The 23,986-nt window shown below is 44.5% G+C and overlaps 1 protein-coding gene and 1 long non-coding RNA gene across 4 annotated transcripts in view; one reads left to right on the top strand and one right to left on the bottom strand.

Moving 5' to 3' along the window:
• TMEM253 (transmembrane protein 253) overlaps window positions 1-23,986 on the top strand; it is a 594,226-nt gene that overhangs the window by 100,056 nt on the left and 470,184 nt on the right. For all 3 annotated transcript variants that reach the window (XM_069633707.1, XM_069633708.1, XM_069633709.1), the window contains exon 3: window positions 8,815-8,955. In XM_069633707.1, the coding sequence (XP_069489808.1) occupies window positions 8,824-8,955 (132 nt within the window). In that variant the 5' untranslated portion in view covers window positions 8,815-8,823. The remainder of the gene's footprint in view (window positions 1-8,814; window positions 8,956-23,986) is intronic.
• The window catches only part of LOC138521136 (uncharacterized), a 64,718-nt gene that overhangs the window by 24,811 nt on the left and 15,921 nt on the right, over window positions 1-23,986 (bottom strand). The window contains exon 2 of the long non-coding RNA XR_011282950.1: window positions 6,022-6,071. This is a non-coding gene — a long non-coding RNA (uncharacterized lncRNA). The remainder of the gene's footprint in view (window positions 1-6,021; window positions 6,072-23,986) is intronic.

Genomic DNA, 23,986 nt, shown 5'->3' with positions numbered 1-23,986 from the left:
GGGGGGGTTGTGTTCCTAAGTATCCTACCTGGTAGGATGGGGAAAAGGTGTTACAGGGAAGGGCATACCGCGTCTCTCCTACCAGTGCCCCACTTCCACTCCCCGAAGGTGATCCTCCCGCACTGGTCCACCTCCAGGAACTGAATCAAAAAGCGATGGCCGTGTCCTGGCCACCTAATGACAGATACCCGAGGACTAGCGGGTGAGACACCTTCAGTTTTCTCACAATGCACACTGGCTGCACTGACAGCCCAGTCTGCGCGTCTCTGCAAAATCAGCATGTCAGGTTCCTCTCTGTATTCTAGAGCCCTTTCAGTGCCTTCCATTCATTTCAATGCGGCTGTGGTTTTCATCTTGATTTCCCTGGCCGCTCATGTTAGTGGCATTTACCGTCAGCAAGCAGTTTATATAAATTCTTATGCAACTTGCGGTTACTGCATAGTGAGAGTGTGTCCATCCTCTAATTGAGTCATAAGCATGTTCTTCCTGTCTGTCAGTAATTTAATCTAAGTGTCTGCATAGCTTCATGCAGGAAGGCATATGTTTGTCATGTCTAACGCATCTATGTCGTAGTACAGTCATGACGTCATCAACTTTTGCATGGTCACAGTCAGTCAGTCAGTCAGTCAAGAAAGAAAGAAACAAACAAAGACAGAGGAAAAAAGAAGTCAGTCATATAGTTCATTATAAGCACTCAAATTATCGTCATACCTATCCAACCACTGCTTTTTTCAAATAGAGTCTCTCCCTGCCTGAATGGAGTGATAAACTACAATCATCAACTCTCGGTTGTAGATCGCTCTTCCAAAATCTCAGAATATGCTTCTTTTGCATCAAAAGGGCCCTATATACCCAAAGAGCTCACCAGTGAACAGACCTACATTGACAGGAACAGACAAAATCTATATGCTGCAAAACCTCGTCCCAGAACATGCAGACCTTCCAGCATAACCAAAACATGTGCAGCGTGGTCCCCACGTCACTCTTGCAGCTCAAGCAGAGATTAGCCGGATGCAATTTAAAGGACCACATTTTCCACCAGGAGCAATACATATAGTGAACCGTCCTCTGTTGTGTGTACCTCAGGTCCAAGTCAATTTTAAATATATTGTGCTTATACGATTCCATTAAATTTCAGAAATCACAAGACCTAAGTCAGAATTCCAGTTAACCCTACCATGTTGGGAAGCCAGGTAAAACCGGAAGGTGTTAAGAGTTTATATAGCAGAGAGGCAGAAAGTGGCATACATTTAGACAAGTGCAGGACCGTGGGCAAGCTATCCATACAAGCATTCGTGGGAGAAAATAACACCCAAAAAAGATCCCTCAGGGCTTCATAACGGCTGCGTTCAGACGGCTTCAGCTTATGACTGAAAAGCAAAAACTCAAAATCAAACATGCATTGGCCATTATGGACTTGGCCCAACCTCCAAATGCCAGCCCTTTGCCAAGTATACCAGGAAAGAGTTCAATTATCAATCTGCATAGGTGGATTCCTCCACAGACCTGAGTCCGCACATAGCAAATATTTCTCCCTCTGGATCTCATTGCTTCTCTTCCATTCCTTTATAACATGCTTAATAGGCGGTGCGGTCGAGCAAACTGGAAGTCGTTTGTCCATGAAAAGTAAACAATCTAGCGGAGTTGCAGCAACTGACCCCCTCTCAGCGGGACCCTGTTTTGATAATGAATGTGATCCAACTTGTGCCAATGATGTATACTGTTCAGCGCAAAGGTATTGTCTAATATTAGGGGATCCAAAGCCTCAAAACCTCCCAGGTGCACTGGCCTCAAAAAAATCCATCAGAATTTTTGGTGTAGCACCCTCCTGCCACAAAAATCTGCTGAACAGTTTATTTATTACCCAAACTAATTTCCCCAATATTGAGAAGAGGAGCATGCTAAAAACATAGAGCAACTTGGGGAGCAAGGTCATTTTAATCACACTAATTTTACCCAAAAGGGTCAAATTCAACTTTTCCCACCTATGACACAACACATCTATCTCGCAAGTTTAAGTTCAATGTTACGTGTGTTAGGCGGAAACCTGTGCAGTTCCCTCTGGGACCACTGCAAAAGATTTAGGACTACAGGTGTTTGGCGGTGAACCCACTTGGTAGCAGTCTGTACCACACAGATTCACTTGGTAGCTGTGGCTGAGCAGTCAGACTTCCCCCAAGAAGAGTTGAGCAGTATGTGGAGTATACAAGATAGGGCAATTCTTCACAGCAAGACAAGCAAACACGCAACGAGACTTAGTGTAAAGGTATTAAGGTATTTATTTATAACGAAACATCTAAGAAAAACACTATGGCACTTTCACGGCAAACAAATCAAACACAATTACTCTACGAAGAAGAAACGATCAATCCCCCTAGCAATATCTCGACAAGTCTAGGTTCTACCGGCACCACTTATTTACAGACAGAGGTGTATACCTCAACCTAGATGGCACTCGAATATTAGTTAGGGCGGGAGAGAAAAAGATAGGCAGGTTACGAAATCAACACAGTTCAATACTTCACGGGTAAAATGCACGCAAGAAGGCAAGAACCACAATAGATCATAAAGGTCAGAGGCCAGGCCCACTCGGAGAGGGGCAAGGCGATATGTCCCAAAAAGTCTCTAGTGGAGATACATTCAAGTCTTTGTAGCAAATTGTTATCGGCAGATTGAACCAGTTCAGAACAATGAATGAGAAAAGCTTGGAGGCGACCCAGCGGAAAGGAGAGGATAAAGACACCTCAATCGAACCGATCGAAAGGGAAGCCAGGCGGACACGGTACCTTGTTGTGGAGGGCAGCTCCGCCGGGGGCAGTTGTTCCTGGTGGTGGATGCACGTCGGGTCTTTGCCAAGAGTAGAGAGGTTCTCGTCGTCGAAGAAAAGTGAAGTCCGGTGCACCACCAGGAAAGAGACCAGCCGCGGAGTGCTCCGTCACAAGGCACCACCTTTTGGTCGCAATACAGGGGTAGTGGCTATCCGGTTGCCGAGGTGCGCTGCACGGGCAATTCGACCACTGCGTCCTGAGGCGAATAAAAAGCAAAGGGGACTGGTTGTTCCCACCAGTCAGGGGAAGAGACTCTCCGGCAGGGAGATCTCCTCTGTCGGTGGTGAGTCGGCTCAGCAGGGCTCCACCGGAGGTGTCGTCGTTGCAGGTCGGCTCAGCGTTACCCTCGTCCGATTCTTAGGTCCTGTGGCGACTTCTGAAGATCCAGTCCCAAAAGCCCTGCTTTTATGCAGAAAACCCCCATTCATTCAGCCTAGCTGTCAATCAACACATGCTAAGTGGTGAGCGGGAAGGCTCGCCACTTGGGCCAATCACTCCAGAGTGCGACCGGAGTTGGCAAGGCAACTCGGTCCAGGGTGCCTAAACCCCCTCCCACACCCCTGTGGTAACCCAGACAGAATGGCACCACTTTTGGAGGGTCTCTGTACAGAGCCCGCCAAAAGTGGAACAAAGGGCTCAACCTTTGGTTTAGGAGTCACAGAGATGAACACAGACGCCATTTTACAAACCGAGTTCTGGCAGAAAATACCATCCGATAAACCTATTTAAGATAAGTAGATCGGTTGTACGTTAGAGATTAACGAGAAAAAGTATCAATCTCCAACAATGGGACGAATCCCATAGGGTTATGTTCGGGGTCGAACATAAGTAGTTTCCACTGCCACCAGCCAAAACTCGACGAGGGGGGACGGGACAGTGCCCCCTCGAGTAACAGATCCAGGAGTAATCGAATTACCCCTACTAGTACGTCCACAATAAGATGGTTTGTACTAGTCCTGTTAGTAAATTTAGGTCTAGTAAAGCCAATGGTGACTTTACATGCCCGGGGAGACAGTAGTCAGTCCCCGGGTATGGAGTCTATGGTGGGGGTCCGCTAGGACGCCCCAGTGTTACGGCACGTAGGGTGCGGTGTAACACACATAAAAAAACATATGAGACCCTATGGAGTAAAAGACCCCATAGCCCATAGAACACATTGACATTCAAAGGAATTACACACATACATGTCCAAGAGTGGGAGGAAAAGAGTCTCACTCTTGGCAGGATGGAAAAAAACAAACTCCCGAAATCCAGCAAAGCTGCTGGGTGACTCACTAGGTTAGGAAATTCAGCCTAAACAGAGAATTCTCCCTAACAACGTGCAATAAATTTGTCAACATCTCTAGTAATCTGGGTGCCCAAGTACACAAAACCACTGTCTGCCCATACATTACACTGTACCTCAAACAAGGCCCTATGACATCAGAGCGAGAAGATCAACGTCTTAGAAACATTAACCTTATAATCAGAAACTTCACCAAACAAGTGCAGCAATAACATTAACTCCCAAAAGGATAGCTCCGGGTCACAATATCACCATCAGACGGTCGTCAGCATGCTGAAGTACTTTCGAGGTACAGTCCCCAATTGAAATACTCTTTCTGCATGGATGTACTCTAAGGTGAACGCAAGAGGCTCCATAAACAAGTTAAAAAGCAAGGGCGACAGCGGACAGCTTTGGCGCGTACCCCTCTGAATCTCGAAAGGATCAGATGTACAGCCGTTGATGGTCAATGCAGTCCTAAGAAAGTATAAAACTGTTAAAGGCACAACAAATCTCCTCATTCCTTCTTAAAATCACTCCCACTTCGCCCACAAAAGAAAGCACTTGTCTCCTATTCTTTTTGACCTTCAATCAATTTGCCAGTAGCGTACCAGATTTCTCACCCTGCTCCCAAAAAGCCTGCCTAGTATAAAACAAATCACTTTCTGCGTTTGAATGCAACTCACTATCCAGAGTGCGCTTAGCATCCAGCATAGAAGACATGGCATCAGCAGATGGAGCACATGTATAGCGTTCTTCAGCTATCTTGCATGCATTCTGGAACCTAACTAGCTCAGCCTCTTTCTGTTTCCTCTTGTAAGACACAAAACTAATCACCTTACCGTGTATTGTTGCCTTTACGGCATCCCAAACAACCTGCAAATCAACCTCCAAATCAACAACAGATCCTTGGTTTTCTTGCAAATAAAGCGGAATTTCACACTCAATATGTTTAACGAAGTCTGAGTCCAACAACAGGCTTGTGTTTTACCTCCAGTGTTTACTCCCCTTCAGACCGCCCCATCCATATATCTATAATCAGCTCAAAACTTGCATGATCAAAAACAACATTCCCTATATCAGCACTGCACACGTCGCCACAGAACCCTTTGCTAACCAGAAAAAAGCCAATGCGTGACGACGTCCCATGTGAGTTTGAATGGAAAGTATATTGCCTACATTTCGGGTGCCTATGCCACCAGACGTCATGCAAATCCCACGGCCCTTTCTAGCCTTCACCTCTGCATATGAGTTAACCGCACTAGACTTGTTCACATCCACATCCAAGGTTGAATTTGAAGTCTCCACCAATTGCAACTTGCCCATTACCCATTCCATCTAACACTCCATCTACTTTATTGAAAAAGTCTGCCTGTGACACATTCAGTGCATACATATTCAAGAGTATCAAACACCTATTCTCCACCTGCAATTTAACTGCAACATATCTACCATCAGAAACTACATTTACCCTGTCCACAGCATATCTTAAAATGTTTCTTACCAAAATAGCCACACCCCTGGAGTTACTAGCAAAAGTACTCGCTAATTCTTCCACATGAGTTTTGTTCAATATATATCCCGCCTGCTCCAATTGTAAGTGGGTCTTTTGCAAAAACAATATTTCTGGCTTTCTTATATTAAAAAAGGTAAGTACTTTCTTCCTTTAACAGGACTATTAATACCTTTCACATTCCAACTCAAAAGGTGCAAGCCGTTCATCATCCAAACAACCTGGGGGTAAAAATGTTATCCTCCAGATCACACATAGTAGTTTAGTTTAGTTTGTTTATTTGTATAGCGCAGCCGAACCCTGGCGTAACTGGGCGCATTAGACTTATAAAGCAACATAGGTTACAGAGGGTTGCACATGTAATAGACAGCAGTAGACGATAAATACAATAAATAGCATGAGGGACCAGTACTCACCATATGAGTCTCAGGACAGTGTAAGAGAACGAGAAACCTCTATGCAGCAGCTTTCCCAAAATGTAGGGTCATGGACACATGAAGAGGGTCGGGGGTGGGGAGAGAAGAAAAAAAATAGAAAAGAGATTATCTAAGTATGCATGAACACACATACATACATCAATGCACCCTCCCTCCCCCATTACAAACAAACATACACACACACGCATGCTGACTGGAGCGTGAAACAAGAATGGCAAGAGATCCATCAGCGCTGACCTATATAAAAGCAAAATGGACAGAATACATCATAATCATTCAATCAAGAGAGAACAAGAACCCACACTAGACCCAACATAACTGCAATAACCAACAATTATCATATCAAAAGGGAAAACAGAAACAAGCAATTGGCACATTTGCTAAGCCCAACCCAACCCAAGCAATTGGGACATTTGCAAATCCCAGCCCACCCAAGCGGATAACCCCAAGCCAAACTAGTAGTAACAAGTAGGAAACTATGCAAACGTCATAGTAGACACTCAGAAGTTTAAGTGAAAATGGAATTAATGATAGGAGACATCGGCAGACAGTAAAAACATGGTGTAAGTCTAGGGCACAACTTGTCGGTACCCATTCTGCTTGCCCTTTCAAGACCCTCCATTTGTGAACATGTTAAAACTCCTCATAGGGAATCCAACAGCACAGAAGATCACATAGTTGACAATACACACAGCACTAGGAAAGAGAACTAAAATAAAACAAACCATAAACAAGGCTTCGGAGAATAGGCAGTAAATCCAATGGTTAGCGGAATGTCAAAGAGGTAACCTAGATTATTACAGAAGTGTATCCTTCCAGTCTCTAATTAATTTCTCAATGCATACCGGCCGGACATGTCCTGATATTGGCAACACAAGATACTCTAGAGTCGACTAACACTCAGCCCAGGCAGCGTGTACTGTCTTGTCGGGGGAAAAAACATTTTGATGATCACTAGAACACACAATGATCCCCATTGTGTAGGTGAGAGTAAACATCCATCCCAGCACTAGAGCATACCAAATAGCACTCTGGAAACAGGACGAATCGTACTGACACACAGTAAGGTTGCCTGGATTTCAAACACTCCTCTATCTGTTCAGGACTGTCAAAATGTAGATAATCGAAGAGTTGCCAATGATCACCACACAAGAACATGAAGTCAAGTCTTAGTCCACCACAGAGAGCGGGATCATCAGTGGCTGCTCTGAATTTATGTGAACGGGCCAACTGGTGGTATGGCACGATTACTAGCATGAAGTCTCCACAGAGTGCGCCAGTAAGCAATAACCCAATAACTACTGGTTCTTTCAGCCAACAACATGGAAAGGTCCCAGGGCACCCCACAGTAGAACGCACTCACTCGGTCAGTGACAAGTGCATCTGGAAGCCACATCCTCCGCATGTGCAAGGCCCCTTTCATAAGTCACACGCAGAGATAATCCATCGGCTCTCAAAAAAGCAAGGGAACAGAGCAGAGACATTTACCTGCTAGCTATCAAGGTTCCAAAAAGTGAGAGGCAGTTTTTAATTTGTGCCTTCTTGGTGCTTGATGTTAACTCAGATTTGCTCCAGTTAAGTTTCAGATAGTCCCTTGGCATACTTCGATGAGGGAGAAGCAGTGTTTGCGTTGGGTAATATTGTTCATACTACTAGCCTTGAAGTGCAGTTGAGTTTCATCAGCATATTGGTGAATCTTTATATCGAGGCAACAGTGGTTGGAGCTTAAAAAAGAACTAGGAGTTGTCAGCATAACAACGAAAGCAAACTTCCTAGGTCTCAAGTAAACTAAGGACAGGTTTTTAATGTTCCTTTGAAGGGTAACAGAGAAACAGCAGATCCCTGTGGGGTGCAAAATTTGCATGGAGTGAGTTGAGTTGTAAAGTTGGTTAGTGTAACAAAGCTGGTGCTGTCAGATAAAAATAAGTTGAACCATGCAATAGCTTGGTCTGACACTCTTTCCACAGAACAAAGTCTATGGAGGATTAAATCATGGTCAAGGGTGTTGACAGCCGCGGAGAAATGAACGCATAACAAGTGAAGAATCTGCATGTTCATCCAGGTTTTTGGACATCTATCAAGACACCTTTTGTGCTGTGCCTTGATAGATGAACTGACATTCAGCCAGGAGGGTAAAGATCTCAAGGTGTGCCTGGAGTTGCACACTAACACTGTTCTCCAGGATCTTATCAAAAAAGGGGTGTTGGCAATTTGCCTGTAGATACTAGATGCCTGGGGATCAAGGTCTTGCCTTTTTAACAATGGTGTGGTCCAGGCTTGTTTAAGGTTGGGGGCACAGTGCCTTGCCATAAAGACTCATTTATAAGTGAGTTGGAGCTTACAAAAAGAACTAGGAGTCGTCAGCATAACAATGAAAGCAATCTTCCCGGGTCACAAGTAAACAAAGGAAACGTTTTAAATGTACATTGAAAGGTAACAAAGAAAGAGGAGATCCCTATGGGGTACCAAATTTATGTGGAGTTGTAAAGTTGGTTAGTGTAGGACAGCCGATACCTCAGAGGAATTGAAAAGGTCCAAGTGATTAAAATACAAAATTTGGTGAAACGTAATTTGCTTGAGGTCATGCTAATTAAGTTAGATTACCAAAAGCTTAGATGACCTTTAAGGTACAGCCGCTCCACCCCATTTTAATATCTCAATCCATGTGTATGAGAAGGTAGCTGGAGGCGGGGAGTGGGATGTGTAACCATAGGTTTAACCCATGTTTCGGTAAGTAATAGAACATCAGGTTTGTTTCTGCTTTCTCTCTAGGACCGCTCAATGGCCGTGGAGCAGGAAGACCAAAGCCCATCTGAAGAGGCTAGTCCAGAAGCCAGTGAGAGGCTAAAGAGGCAGCAGAGGCTTGTGAACTGGCTTCGAGGACCCCCTCGGCAGAGACTACAACTTCTGGGGGTGAGAATGTTGAACCCGTATGTGGATCACGATAGGACATGGGATCATCGGGTAATCTCACCTCCCTCCCTAGAGGCAAAGAGCAAAAAACTCAGATTCCCACCCAATCTGTTCCTCACTAATCCCTTTTCTATTAAATTAGGGACTCATTTAAAGTCAGATTATTTAACGGAAATGCTGCAAGCAGCAGTTTTTGTTTTTGTCTGAGGTATTTTTGAAAAACCGCCTAATTGGTGTCAACAGGTGCAGGTTTTCTGATAAACCGGCTTATTTCTGGCAATCTGCCTGTATTATAATTCTGTTTTTAGTAAAAACCCATTTCACCCTAATTTTGAGGACGGAAATGGCATATATGTGCTTGCAGTTCACACTGTTACTGTGTACAAAAAAGGGAATGCACACAAGGGTAATTCCTGGATGTTTAGTGCATTACATGGCAAAAGCCCCTTTCTTACTTCTTTTGGATGTCCATAAGCAGAATCTCTTTCCAGCAGGAACAAAACTGAAAAAGCTTCTGGGGAGTGTTTACAATTCTTACATTGTAGGTGTTTTTTGCAGTATTTGAAATGCATATTCAGCTGATATTTCCTGAATGTGATATCTCTCTCTCTATATATATATATATATATATATATATATATATATATATATATATATATATGGGACATTTGTGGATATGTGTGTGTGTCTGTTGGAAATGTTCAGCACACTTCCCAACATGCTACAAACCTGAACTTTGGCATGTGGGTAGGATCCATGGTGTACAATGTAAAAAGTATCAAATATAAATGTTTCTAATTTTGTTTTTTTAAAGCGTTTCTTAAAGGAGTCTGCAATGCTTGGATATATGTGTGTGTCTGTTCGAAATGTTCAGCATACTTACCAACACACTACAAACCTGCAATTTGGCATGTGGATAGGTTCCATTGTGTAGACAATGTAAAAAGTATCAAATATAAATATACATTTGTCTAATTTCTTCTTTTTTAGAAGGAATTACAGTGTAAAGCACGGGTATCACTGCTTGTTAATACATACACTGCATGCAGTAAAGACCCTACACCTCATAATCGGGTGGGGTGGTGTAAATTATTGTTACCGCTAAATGAGGCCCTTCAAAGGTACAGCTAATTAAGAGGTTGAGAAAATATGGCATGGTCTGAAGAAAAATAGTTTGTAAATGAGTGATTGTGTGAGGTCTCCCAGCGTATGACAAAGGGTTCCTGGGAACAGAATCAGCAGAAGTGGAGTCTGTCTTCATATAGCTTTCTTGTATGTACCTTAGTGACCAAAGCTAGGATTTCTGTAGATCATTCGAAAAACTGAAAATAAAATCATTATACTAGGTATGAGTGGCAAAAAATAATTAAGGAATAATGAAATATGCAAATGCATAGGGTGGAACTGAGAAGACTGTGTCGAGAACCACAACGTATAATGTTTTCCAGCCAACACAGTCGACTCAGCCCTTTATCCTTGCGAGGTTAATCATTTTAGTATCACTGAGTTGGGCAATAACAAAACCTCATATGAGCGTTAACAGACCATTCAGTTTGGGGTATCCTTTTGTAAAAATGTCCAATTATAATTATTATATTATTCAATTTTCAAAATGTGTCCTGTACAGTGAAGAGAAGGTGTTGGGGCAACACCATCCACAAAGAGAAGGACACTGGCCGAGTAACTTCTATGCGCTGCTCCTCTCACCTGTATTTTTTATTGATAACATCGTTATTTCCTTAAAAGCTCTGCAAGTGCTAGTTGCTATGAAGCTGCCATAAGTGCCATTGACGGTATCAGATGCTGTTTGCCCCTTAGCATGGTTTGTGTTGAAGATTTCTTCTCGAGAAGGGACTTTCCCATATGTTATAAGATTGTCTTTTTGTGTAAATCATTGGTGCAGTCTCCGGATGGTGCATCAGAGTTTGCCAAAGCAATGATCTCACTCAGGTATATAAGAGTATGACTCGCAACCCCCTCTATTTTACCGTGTATATTACCAAAGTCAAATGTGTAATTTTCCGCGCCAGGTTGGATGGTTGTCATCTTTTACCATCACCTGAGATAACATTGGAGATGCTTTAGGGAATCTCCATAAAGCATCTCTCGGGGTCATTCCCCTTGCCGCCAGAGAGAACACCTCTCCCTCCTGGCGCTGCTTCTTTCCCAAACAAGTGCTCTAATATTTGGTCTACCAACCCTCTGCCAATCACGTACTTTGAGCCCAACACACCTGCACACGTTGTGCACAATAGCATGCATGTCGGACCGGCTGAATAAGAAGGAGTCTGCTTAAATGAGAACCAGAGACCAAGGGGTAAGGATAGGCTGTGGCCAGCACAGCTGTATCACCTGTGTATTAGGGATATTTGGGTCCCAAATTAGCAGCTAATTGTGCAATGAAATGGCTATTTTGCGTGATAAAAAAAGAGCACTATGTTGAAATATTACTCTCAAATAGAGAAGATTCTCAAATATAAAACTAATGGCTACGAGAAGAGCATGATTAAGATTTTAAGGTATGGGTGCTCAGATATAAGTACGCTGTATATGGCAGAGAGGGGGTCTGGTGTGGTGGGTGGCAGAGACAAAGACAGGGTAGGGCATAAGAGGGCAAGGCCCACCCAGAATCTGCGAATGCCCACTCAGCAGAGCTGTGTGGGCATTTACAGATGTTAATGTTACTGTGGTGGGCCAAACTACATTAGCTTCAGGTCCTACTTGTTGCAGAATCCTGGCTACGCCTCTGGTGGGCGGGAAGATCAGGGTGCCCTAAAGATAGAATTTCACCTTGACCAGGAAGTGCACATCTTGTGTGTCCAAAGTGATGTATCTAAGGAGATACTGGTAATAGACTGCATGGAAGTGTTTGCAGACATTTTCCAATGCACTGTGTTAAGTAAGGGGGCAACACTCGGGGTGCTGTGAGAAACCAGAAGGTGTCTCACCCACTAATCCCTATGGATCTGTCATCCGGGTGGCCAGGACACAGCATTCGCTTTTGGATCCAGTTCCTGTGGGCGGAGCAGTGTGGGAGGATCACCTGGGTTAGGGGGCTTCGAGGAGTGGGAGTGGGACACCAGATGATGAGTCGCAGTATCCCCTTCCCTGTAACACCTTTACCCCATCCTACCAGGTGGGATATTTTGAAACTCTACCCCCACTTTTACAACACAAAGGGCCTCATTACGACCCAGGCGGTAAGTTACCGCCTGGGCCGTGACTTTACCACCATGGCGTAAACTATGTTTACGCCATGGTGGTTGGCGGACTTACCGCCCATTCCGACCTTGGCAGGGCGGTAAGTCCCCAATCCCCATTTACCCTTCCCCATTCCCATTTTTGCCCCATAGGGCATAATGGGAGTGGGGAAGGCGTTAATTACGCCACCGTAAATTACGGTGGCGTAATTAACTCCATGGTCCCTTAGCGCCATGGATTTTAACACCTGCTAAAAGCAGGTGTTAAAAGCGCCATGGCGCTAAGGGACCTCGTACTCAGGCGGTAAGGGTCGGCGCTGTTAACGCTGCCGTTAACCCCTTACCGCCTGGGTCGTAATGAGGCCCAAACACTTTCACACGGACAGCCCCCTATGAGGGAAAACAGACTAACACCCGAGCTGTATACCTGACATGTCCCAATACAATGTTCAGGCGAGGTCAGGCAATTACTGGCCATCACACAAACCTGACTTCCATTAAGCTTCTCCACATGGATAAAAGGCAGAGCATGAGAGCACACTGTGAGCGAGGCAAAGCACACAAGGAAACAGCAGTTTCGAGACGGCAGCAGAATGAGAGAAGAAAGTTTCAAAACAGAAGGGGATCACAAGGAGGGAAGTTCCCTTGACCTTTTCGACAACGAACCGTTACTTTCCTGGAATTCCGAGAATAGCAAGCGTAAGACCAGGAAACCAGGTTGAAAAATCCTGCATTGTGTGTTGGAGATACCTGGGGCCCTCCTGCGTCAATAATCAAGGCGGAGAGAAGTGCCAGCCGCCGTGGTACCGTCCTTGGCTCCCAAAATAAAGCAGTGTCATTGAAATCAACTCAGCCGGTGAGTTGGGGAGACTGATACAAGACCGGTCTGTGTTGAAGCCAAGGTTGCAAGCAGCAACATTGTATGGCGAGCGCTGGTGATAAGAGACGCATGTGAAGTTGGACTGCTGATGAGTGATTGAACAAGATACAATACCTTTGACAGTGTGGTCCCGCGCCGCATGGGTGCTCAATCGAAGGTCGCTGTAAGGTATCCAGCTGAGAAGTGGCAAAAGCAAAAGTGAGGAAAAGGTTATGTCAAGAAGAGAACGAGTAATTGTGAATCGAAGTGGTCCTGTGACGGGACGAGCAAAATCCCGGGCACATTCCTAAGTCTTCGATTTTGATGAAGTAGAGAATGTTTGGAAAAGTAGATAACTTTGGCCCCAGCTTGGCGGAGGAAGACCATTTGAAGGTTTTGTGTTAAGGTGGGTCTGAGCTCGGCGGAGGGGGGCCCGGGTGAACAGTAAATCACCAGAGAAGTTGTAAATGTGAAATCCTTAGAAGAGAGGAACTTTATTGTGTTAAAGTGGGTCTGAGCCCGGCGGAGGGGGACCCGGGGAGAACAGTAAATCACCCAAAAAGTTGTACTTGTGTAATCCTAAAAAGAAGGGACCTTTAATGTTTGTCATGTTGCATCAGGCCCTATGAAATAAGAGACTTTGAATGGCAAATAGACTTTGGCACAGAAGGCCCTGATGCTAAGGTTTTGACCTGCATCCTTGTGCTAGAGAAGCCAGAGAGTGTGTTAAGCTCGAGTGTGCTGCCTTGTCCCATTCTGAAAACAAGGGGAAGGGAAGCCAACGGCTTGAATATCCTATCATTTCTTGAACACTTTTCTCTTGCATAAGATTGTTCCCCACACTATTTGTATTTAGAAGTAAGGATTTGCAATAAGTTTATTAGTATAGGCCCTTTTATTTTGAAAGACTCGACTAGGACTGCGTTATTATAATTTGATGGTTGCAGCATGCGCCCCCTCTTTAGATTTAGAATTAAATGGGTGTTTTTTCAAACCACTGAACTGTGCCCACTTGTGTCGGTCTTACTGTTTGATACCATGTCTTCCTTACAGTGTCCAAAGTTCATCCTATAACTTTTGGTGCAAAGGCTGCCCTCAAGAAAGAACTGCAGAAATTACTTTATATAGGTTTAATCGAAAGAATTCAGCCTTCTGAGTGGCTTTTGATAGTGGTTCTGAGCCAATTTCTAAACTGGTCCCTGATTACGCGTGTGTGTGAAATTGGGAGGTTCTATGTGATTAAATCTGCCACATTTAGTTTCTGGTCTTGTTTGTTTTTTTTTTTACAACTTTATTTAAAGATTTATCAAAAGAAATACATATCATTCCAAAACAACAATTATGATAACAAGAAAATGACAAATAAAACGAAAAAAGCATTATACAAGTTGATACAAATAGTACAGAATAAATAAGAAAAACCTATCAATTATCTCTACTAATCGCAACAAACCTAATTTGAAATGATAGCTAGCCAAAAATCAGAGGAAAACAAGAGAAAAAATTAAAAAAATAAATAAAAAAAAAACCACAAACACACAACCACACAACACAAGACAAACACAATAAAAAGAACACAATAGTAAATTAACCACTCTGAAACAAAAACCATCGCCCATCAGCACTTAATTCACACATAGAGTTCATTAAAAGCCTCCCACTGTTCCTTATAAAATTCTGTTTCTGGTCTTGTAAGTCGACTTTTTAGTCAGATGTTTTCCAGAGGTTGATACAAGGGTTATTTGATGGTATACCAAACTTTCATTGTTTTCTGAATAGCCTCCTTATTACTAGAAGGGGTATTGATGGACACGATGACAATGCTCACAGAATTTGGAGGGTCATGGAAGGGTACATACATTATTTAGAAGCCTCAAGTGAATGTAAAGGAAGTGACCTTCTTGGGCCCCATCACTGGGGAGCTTGGGATCAACCCCTGAAAGGAGATGGTAAGTGTAATTACCAGGATGGATGTGCCCGAGTACAAGGATCAGTTGCGCTCCTTCCTAGGACTAGTAGAATCTACTCCAAATTCATGCCACTTTTTGCAGACAAAACTGTCTTTATAATTGCAGTGATGAAGAGGGACTGGCAGAATGTGGCTGGAGTTGGAATTACTTAAGGCGGCAATGGATGAAGGCCGGGTGTTAAGCATATTCCAGATGGGAGCCAGATTATTCCAGCCAGGGATTCCAGGTGGGAACCAGAACTATTCTGGCTGTGGATGCCAGCGAACTGGGACTAGGCGTTGTGCTGGTGCAGATCCAGTCCATTTTCACGCAGACTGTTGATGGAGACAGAGAGGAGATACTCTGTCATTGAGCGAAAGAGAAACTGGTGGGACACTGGGGCGTCAAGCATTTTAAGGGCCTCATTACGACCCTGGCGGAAGACCATGGTGCTATTAGCACCATGGTCCATGCCGGTAAGTTACCGACTCCGCCATGGAGAAAAGGGGAATTACCACCCCATTACAAGATTGGCGGGGCGGTAATTCCCCCTTCCTCCATGGCCCTTCACCATTCCCATTTTTGCCCCATAGGGCTCAATGGGGAAGGCGCTAAGTACGGTGCCACAAATTGCGGCACCGTAATTAGCACCAAGGTCCCTTTCCGGGTCCCTACTTTAACGGCTGGTCTACACCAGCCGTTAAGGTCGGGTCCCGCAAAGGGACCTCGTAATTAGGCGCTAATAGGTTAACAGCGCCGGAGCCTTTTACGGCGCCGTTAACCCATTAGCGCCTGGGTCGTAATGAGGCCCCAAGTCTCTCGCATGGGGTTTACCAGCCGTTAAGTAATTATACAATCTGATCACAAACATTTGTGCACTTGTGGTATCTGCAAGGTATTTAACAAGCCTCAGTATGGAATTGTTTGTTTTTGTTTCTTTATATAGCGTCTATACACAGGACAGTGTTTCAATGCGCTCTAGGAGGGTGGGAAGACAGTGAAAAAAAACAAGTCGCTCAGAGCCCTTGAAAATCGGAGACGATAATAGTCTGAACAGGCACAGTAAGTGCATACAATACATTTAACACTATGGGATACAGCAAATAGGCCTGATGGCGATTCTGGAACAGTGCAATTAGGGGTAAAGACAGGGGAGAAACAGACAAACGATCTTCAGGCATGGAGCGTACGGATAGAGCAAGTGCACAGATGGTCACAGGGAGGGGAGCATCAAGTGCACCTGTTCAGTTGAGACTGGGGTAAGTGCAGAGAGAGCTACTCTCTTGGTTTAATTTCTCAGTTCATTGAGTGTGGGTGGAGTGTAGGGCTCTGAGGCTAGTGCAAGAGGGGACTGGCGGGGTTGCCAGGGACCAGTGAAACTCTGAGTTACACCATTCGGCCAGGCAGCATGCTGTAAGGAATAGGAGGGCGAGAGGGAAAGGACAGAGAACTAGGTTAGCAGGGTAGAGGGGGCGAGAAGGCGGAAGAGAAGAGGAAGGTCTTGAGGAGTTTCCGGATTTTCAGGAGATCTGGCTCAAGACATGAGGAGGCAGGAAGGCTATTCCAGAGGGAGGCACTTGCTGAGGAAAAGAATCTCCCTCCAAATATCTGCTTGGAGAACCGCATCACTCGCAGAAGGTTGGAGGTAGATTAGCGAAGGGCTCGTGAGGAACGGTATTTAGGTAGGCAGCGTTGAAGGTAGATGGGTCCCAGGCCCCAGAAAGCCTTGTGAACAATGCAAAGGGTCTTGAATTTGATCCTTGCAGCCACGGGGAGCCAGTGGAGGGATTTCTGCACTGGAGAGATGCGGTCCCTGGGCTTAAGGCCAAGAATAAGTCTTGTGGTTCAGTTCTGGATGAGTTGCAGTGGGCACAAGGGCAGAAGAAGTGAGGTTGAGGAAGAGGCTGTTGCAATAGTCCAGCCTGAAAAGAAACAGGGCTCTGGAGACAGTGAGCCTCTGGTGGAAAGTGAGAAAGGGTAGAGTACCTCTTAGGAGGTGTAGCTGATAGTTAAACTTTTTAGAGATGTCTGAAATGTCAGAGGAGGAGAGAGTGGAATCAAAGATGGCCCCAAGGTTTCTTGCTTCGCAGGTGGGTCCAGGTGTAGGGCCAAGGGAGGCCGGCCAGAGTGAAAGTGGGAAAGCGGGAGCAGGGGGTCCCAATGCAAACAATCTCAGTTTTAGTGGCGTTGAGACAGAGGTTGTTTGCAGCACACCATAACTGAATAGTGGACAGCGAAGTGGAGGCAGGTGGACTTATCAGGGGGTGACTCTGTGCCCTGCATTGCTTCTGTGCTCCTGTTTGATAAGTTCTTTGGCGGCGTGTGGTGTGGAGAAACCAATGAGCTACGGCGAGGAAAATTCTGCAAGGAAAATACTGCTGTGCCACTTTAGAGCTTTGTGAGCCCCACCCCTCTCCGCTTGGATTGGTCTCCTGCTTCCACATAACCTTCCTTCCTCCGCAAAGCGGAGCGAAGTCAAGGCAAGTGGAGTTATCAGGAATTTGCTGGAGGTGAGCATGCGGTGTGCACTCCTTGTTGAAAGCAGCCTTTTACCTTCTATGCATAATCTGAATGCGGGCGCTTGTCCTCCCATTGCAAGAACCAGGCTGCAGATAAGCAGAGGGGTAGGGGGCTCGGAATCGACATTTGAGGATCGCTGCTGCTTGCTGGTGAAGGAGCCCCGGGTCTATACTGGCCTCCCTGTTGATATTGCCGCCGACCCCGCTGGTCCTGTGGTGAAGGTGAGTTGGGGGGAAGGAGTCATTGCTGAGTGGTCATTCGATCTCAAGTATTTGTGATATGACCCCTTCTAAAGAAAAAGTCTGGCCGCAATTGAGTAGTATAGAGATGGCTGGCAGAGAACAAAACTCTAATGCACCTATTCCTCTGTTCGGGGGGATCTCCTCCAAAGGTTCTGCCTTGCCTGATGGAGGGGGAGGTGGGGTTGAGTAATTGCATGAAAAGAAGAAGTCTGCAGGAATCAATCGTGTCCCTTCCCGTGAGTATGGATGACATCGGGGATAAACATGATCTGCTGCCTGAAGAGTGGGCTGGTAATCAGCCCTCTATCATGATTGAAGAATCCTCGAGTTGTTTTCAAAACCCTGTGGGCACAAATGAGGGCCTAGCCAATAAATTGGCTAAAGATCTGGCTGATCTACCAATGAAAATAGCCCGGCAAAAGAGGCTAAGTCTGTCGAGAGTTAATGAGTGTCTTAAGGTGTTGGATATGTCACTGTCGCAGGCGGATGCTGCAGTTGAAAAACTGGAAATGGGGCCCTTTGGCTGTAAACCCTATCCTGAAATCCCTACGCAGAGTGACTCGTTAGAACCACATCAAGGAGCCAAAACCCAGGGTCTCCATCCTGAGGGGGGTGGGAGGAGGGGTCTCTGAGCTGTGAAAAAACTTTAAATAATCTATCTCTATTACCTGACTTGAATGAATCAGTGGTTGCCTGCCACAGTTCTGAGGATCCGAGTGGGGTTTAGGCAGGTGAGGATGTAAGTTTGAACTTGAGGGAATCGGCTGAGCTCTCGGGTCACTACCGCCTCCTCCTCCTCTTCGGTGTCCACGCCCTCGAGATCCAGAAGCCCGCCGAGGTGCCAGGGGCTTTTTGGACTCTGAGGATAAGATACATTTGCAACAACTATTGATAGCTTTGCTATCAATGTCTTTAGCACCCTTTATGAAATTGTATGAAGGAATAAACAACAATTTGCTAGACCAGTCCACTGTGATTGCAGGATTAACTGATAAATTGTGTATGATGGAACTGCTAGCATCCAGGGTGGAAAAAAGGCTGGACAAGGAGGCAGAATCCTCGACGGCCTAGCAAAACAGGATCTGTGATCTGGCAAGACGTGAAACCATTGATAAATCTCAAATGATGGAGGCTTTGCTCCTAGATTGTCAATGGGTGAGAACCCATTTTTAAGATCTATCTAATGCAGCAAGATCTTTGCAGGAAGCTAGTGGGGAGAAAATTGATGTAATTAAACCGCACTTGGTAAGTAAGGAATTGAAGGCGGTTACCTCAGCAGTGATGGGTGAGCCAATAAGCACTGTCCCTATGGAAAAAAAACATCTTCTCAGTGTTTAAATCTGCAAAGGGAGATGGGGCAAATAAAGAAAAGGGTGATGGAGGAAAAAGAATTGCTATGCAGAAAAAAAAAAACCATGACGTCAAATTCTAGAAAGAAAGCTAGAGGCTCAAGAGCCTTTTTGAGAAACATTTGTTCTCTGCTAGAAAGAGATGATCTCTCGGACCACAAAAAGACCAGAAATTAAGTGTCGCTTCCCAAAGAAGTGTTGCTAGAGGTAAATTCCGCCTTGGAGATTTCAAACAATGTGGAGATGGTGAGTTCCCCCAGGGTGATCTAAGTGACTTAATCCAAATTGAGAGAGTAGAGGACAACCATAGATGGAAAGAAGTAATTCAGAATCGGAAAACAGAGAGCCTCCTGGACATTGCCCCCTTTCCAGTGGTTAAATCTAGGGGTCCCTTGAGGGGAGTGAAGGTGGTGGATAAATCAAGAGGGTTTTCAGCAACCCCTAAAGCTACCAAGGTGAAAAGGAAGGTAGCTGTTCCTCCCTCCGGTAGAAGGTCCCGGGTGGGCCCCAAAACTCAAACTGTGAGAACTGAGCCCTCAGAAGATAAAAGATTGGGGGATGTTAAATCGCTACTATTAGGGGCATTAAGTCAGTGGCACTTAAAAGGATGGAAGGTGGTCCACCAACCCCAGGGAAGGCCATGATAGCCTCTAAAATCTCTGCAATTAAGTTTTTGACGGAAGAAAAAAGAAAAAAATGTACTCTTATCCCTCCTAAAAAGATTGTAAAATCGAGGAAAAATAGTTTGGATGTGGGTGCTGAAAGAAGGAGAGGATGGAGGAACAGAGATTCCAAAATAAAAAAGTAATCACTAAATCAAGGGAAGGGATGAGTGCCAAAATTTGTGTGGAAAGAATTGAGGTGGATCAAAAAATTATGGTAATAAATAGAAGGAATGTCCTGCGGTTGATTAATTGCATACTACCAGTGCATACACTTACCACCAGAGACATCAAGATCGTTGAGCTTGTTGAGGAGGTAAAGACTGATTGGGTAATCTTGCATTTAAACTCCCAGTTCAAAAAAGTTCTAGTCTTGGCATCAAGTGAACTATTTCTACGCCTGGCATATGAAATTAGTGATTACCACGACCAGATTAAAGCAAATTGGATGGAGGTAACATGCCCAAGAAGAGCGAAATGCATCTGGAACCGGTGAGATCTACTATTGCTGACCACAGTAAAGAGACCAAGGTAAAGTCGAGGCTGCCAAAGGAAGTGAATGAAGAAGTGGTATAATTGTCTAAGGAGAAATTGAAGGCCCTAAAGTTCACCATTGCAAATCAAATTAAATCATCGAACAAAGTCAAGGAAATTCAAGATGTGGTGAGGGAGGAGGGGAGTTATTGGTCCTGGTTAGCGGGAGCTGTAACTACTTCCAGTGATCATTATACTCTTACTGAAAGTGATCCCGCGGTCTTAAGGATCAGCTGCTGGAACACTAGAGAATTTAGGGTCTTCTTTACTGAGGAGGACCCGGATCTGGATCTATTTACCATCATACTTTTTCAAGAAACTTGGTTAAAGAAATTCCCTCAATGCGATGGATATCTGGCCTTCTTGAATCCCACGCCAAAGGGCTTGATGGGCCGTCCTTTTGCGGGTCTTTTGGTGCTGATTAGGATTGACTTGGGTTGGTCTTTGGCCAAACCCCTATGTGCAGATCCTTTTTCTAAAGCAAAAATCAGACTTCTCTGATGTATCGCTGATTCTTATAAATGTATACTGGCGGGTAAACATAGGGAAAGAGATAACATTCATAGCCTCCATAACACATTGCCTCGATGAAGCATTGTCTAGATGGGAAGGGGTTAGGATTGTGTTATGTGGAGATTTAAATGGTAGATTGTTGGATAAAACTGGTCGGTTGTTAAAAAAGAGTAAATAGAATGAAAGAGAAGGTCTATGGATGGCTAATATGAAGATTAGAGAAATGTATATGCTGAACGCACAAACGGAGGGAGATATCCCGTGTCGCCCAACTTAGAAATGTGACGCGTTGCAATCTTGTATTGATTATTGCTTTGTTTCCAACAATTTGAAAGAGAGGATCGATAAATTCTCACTGCTGCCTCAAAACTTTAGTGACCATGATCTGTTGACCATATATATTTCAGGATGGGCACCTAGAGAATCGCCAGCAAAGAATAGAGCGGGACGAGTTAGGCTCTTGCGGAATTAGACTAAGATTAAAATCGCAGGATGTTGATAAAGTTAGGAATGGGTATCAGGATCAGCTCAGAGAAGATTCCCTTCATATTGACTACTTGGGTCTGTTGAAGGATTTCTCTAGGTAGGGCAATTGTGGGTTATGAACAAATTGGACCCATAACCATGTAAATGATCCTGAGGTGGTGAAGAGAAAGAGATTGATGAGAATGATGATAAAAAAAGATTGGTAGTGATGAGAAAGGGCTAAAAACTGAACGGATAAGGGAAACTCGCCAGGCCTATAGAAACTGGTGCAAAAATTAGAGAATAATTTGTGTGCAGAATGATGCAGAGGCCACACTTAGAGTGGTCTGTTCCAAAACTCCAAAAAGAAACATGGGAGCTTATTAATAATGGAGGGGTATTTTGAAAAGCCCAGGCATTGGTGATGGTTGTGGAGAGTGCCTGGTTTCAGCATTATTCTAGTCTATTTTCTGAACCAGGATGGAAATAAGACACACTAAAGGAACAGTGTTCACTGCCATGGGACTTTGCCTTTGACGAGCATGACGCTGCCATGATGATTGGAAAACGTAGTGCCTCTCAGGCGGCCGGCCCCGATGGCGTGTCGAATCAAGAATTTAAAAAAAAAAAGAACAATGGCCGAAATTAGTGGTAATCATGTTCTCCCAAATGATGAAAAATAAAGAGATCCCAACGTCATGGAGGGAGGCCAATGTTGTTCCCATTTTTAAAGAGGGCAGTAGGGAGGAGCGTATAAACTACCGCCCTATTGCCCTTTTGGATTCTCTTGGTAAACTCTTTGCCACTGTATTATTGAGGGACCTGAGAAAATGGGCAGAAAAGAGTGGGATTCTGGATCCCCGACAATCGGGATTTGTAAAAGTGGTGGGAACTGCCCTAAACCTATTCCTTATCAACCTGTTAAAAGAAAGAGCATTTGAAGAGGGGAAACCTCCGTTTTTGTCCTTCATGGACCTCGAGCATGCCTTTGATGGTGTGGTCAGGACAAAACTGTGGGCTAAACTGCGAGCCTGGGGATGCCCAGAAACCTCTGTTAGAATTTGCCTGTCAGCAAATTGCTCGCTCTCAGGAAAAATCTTGACTTTCCGGGGGCTAAAGCAGGGCTGCGCTTTGGCTATACTGCTTTTCTGCCTGTATAGAGCGGATCTAGTTGACTCTCAGGGAAAGATAAGAGTATTCCCGCCTAAGATAAATGCAGAGGAGGTGCCATGTATCCTCTTCGCCGATGATTTGGTCTTTTTGGACCAAACCCAGATTGGGTTGCAGAGGAGGTTGGGTGCTTTCGAAGCCTACTTAAAGGAAAACGGTATGAAAATCAATACTGCAAAGTCCAAAATCCTGGTTATGAAGTGGGCTGGTCAGAAGAAGACTGAGGGTGGAGGGAACTGTGCTAAACACAGTGGAATCAATGGTATATCTGGGAGTCACCATAAATAGGAATCGGAACGATATGGATCAGATCTCTTACCTGAAATCGAGGCTGGTAGTGCTAACTAACCAAGCCAGATTCTTCCACTATAAATTTGGGAAATTTACCCTAATTGCTACAATCTCCTTTTACAAACAAAAGGTGTGCCAAATTTTAACTTATGGAGTGGAATCTTCCCTCCATTTGTCATGTTTATGCTGGGAGAAGCTGGAGGGCCAGTTCTGGAGGAAGGTGCTAATCCTCCCTAATAGCCTGCCATCTTGTGCTATCAGGTATGAACTAAGACTCCAGTCTTTGGAGTCGATGGCCTTATGAAAAACTATCTCCTTATATAGGAAGTGTGCCATGGACCCGTGACTGGGCCCTTTGCTATTTTGAATCTATGTAAGAGTCCTCTTGATAAACATCTGGAAAGGAGGAGGCGAAAAGTGGAAATTGTACTGAAGGGAAATGAAACAGAGTTGGAGGTGGTGATTAATGATCCCATAACAGTGAAGAATGTGCTAATGCCGAGAAATTGGATTACTACTATTGAGAAATGTGCGAGTTTGAAATCAAGGAAATCTCTATCTTTGGAGGAAAATGGATTAAATGTGCTACCAAAATATTTTAAAAAATGTCCATCCCCCAAATATAGAGATGTGCTGCTAAGATGCCGCTTGAACATATTAAATACGAAGGAGGTTCTATGGCTGCGGAAAATACCAGGGGTGGTAAATGCCCACTGTCGATATTGTGAAAAGAGAGATACAGTGGAAACCCCAATGCATTTAGTAGTGATATGTGAAGCCTTAGCGCAGACTAGAAGCTTTTTTTTTGGATGAATTTAAATCTATGGGACAAACTCTTAGCCCAGAAGATTGGTGGAAATGGATACAAACTGGTGGCCAGACTCGAATGTTAATTGCGGCTATGAAAATTTTGGAGTTTGTTCTGTCCGGTGATTGAGTGAGTAGCTAGCTCTCTTGCTCACTAGGAGATTGGGGAGGTGTTTTTTTGTTTTTAAAAGGAGGGTATCGTTTTTATACCGATAGGGATTTTATGAGAATGGGAGTGCTTGGGTTTAATGTTAAAGGTTTAGTTTTGTTTTACATTTTGTTGTATAACTATGAAACCAATAAAACATTCATAAAAAACAAAAGAAATAGTGGACAGACAGTCAGATATGAGCAAGGAGGAGGAGGCGGCTGAGGTTAGCCTGAAAGATAGTTGCATGTCATCTGCATAGCACTGGAAGTTAGGTGAAGGTGGCAATCACCCGTGCCAGGGCAGTCATATAGACGTTGAA

Source organism: Ambystoma mexicanum, chromosome 13, assembly GCF_040938575.1.
Source record: "Ambystoma mexicanum isolate Mex_15411 chromosome 13, UKY_AmexF1_1, whole genome shotgun sequence".
NCBI classification, from domain to species: domain Eukaryota; kingdom Metazoa; phylum Chordata; class Amphibia; order Caudata; family Ambystomatidae; genus Ambystoma; species Ambystoma mexicanum.
This window is presented reverse-complemented; position numbering and strand designations above follow the sequence as displayed.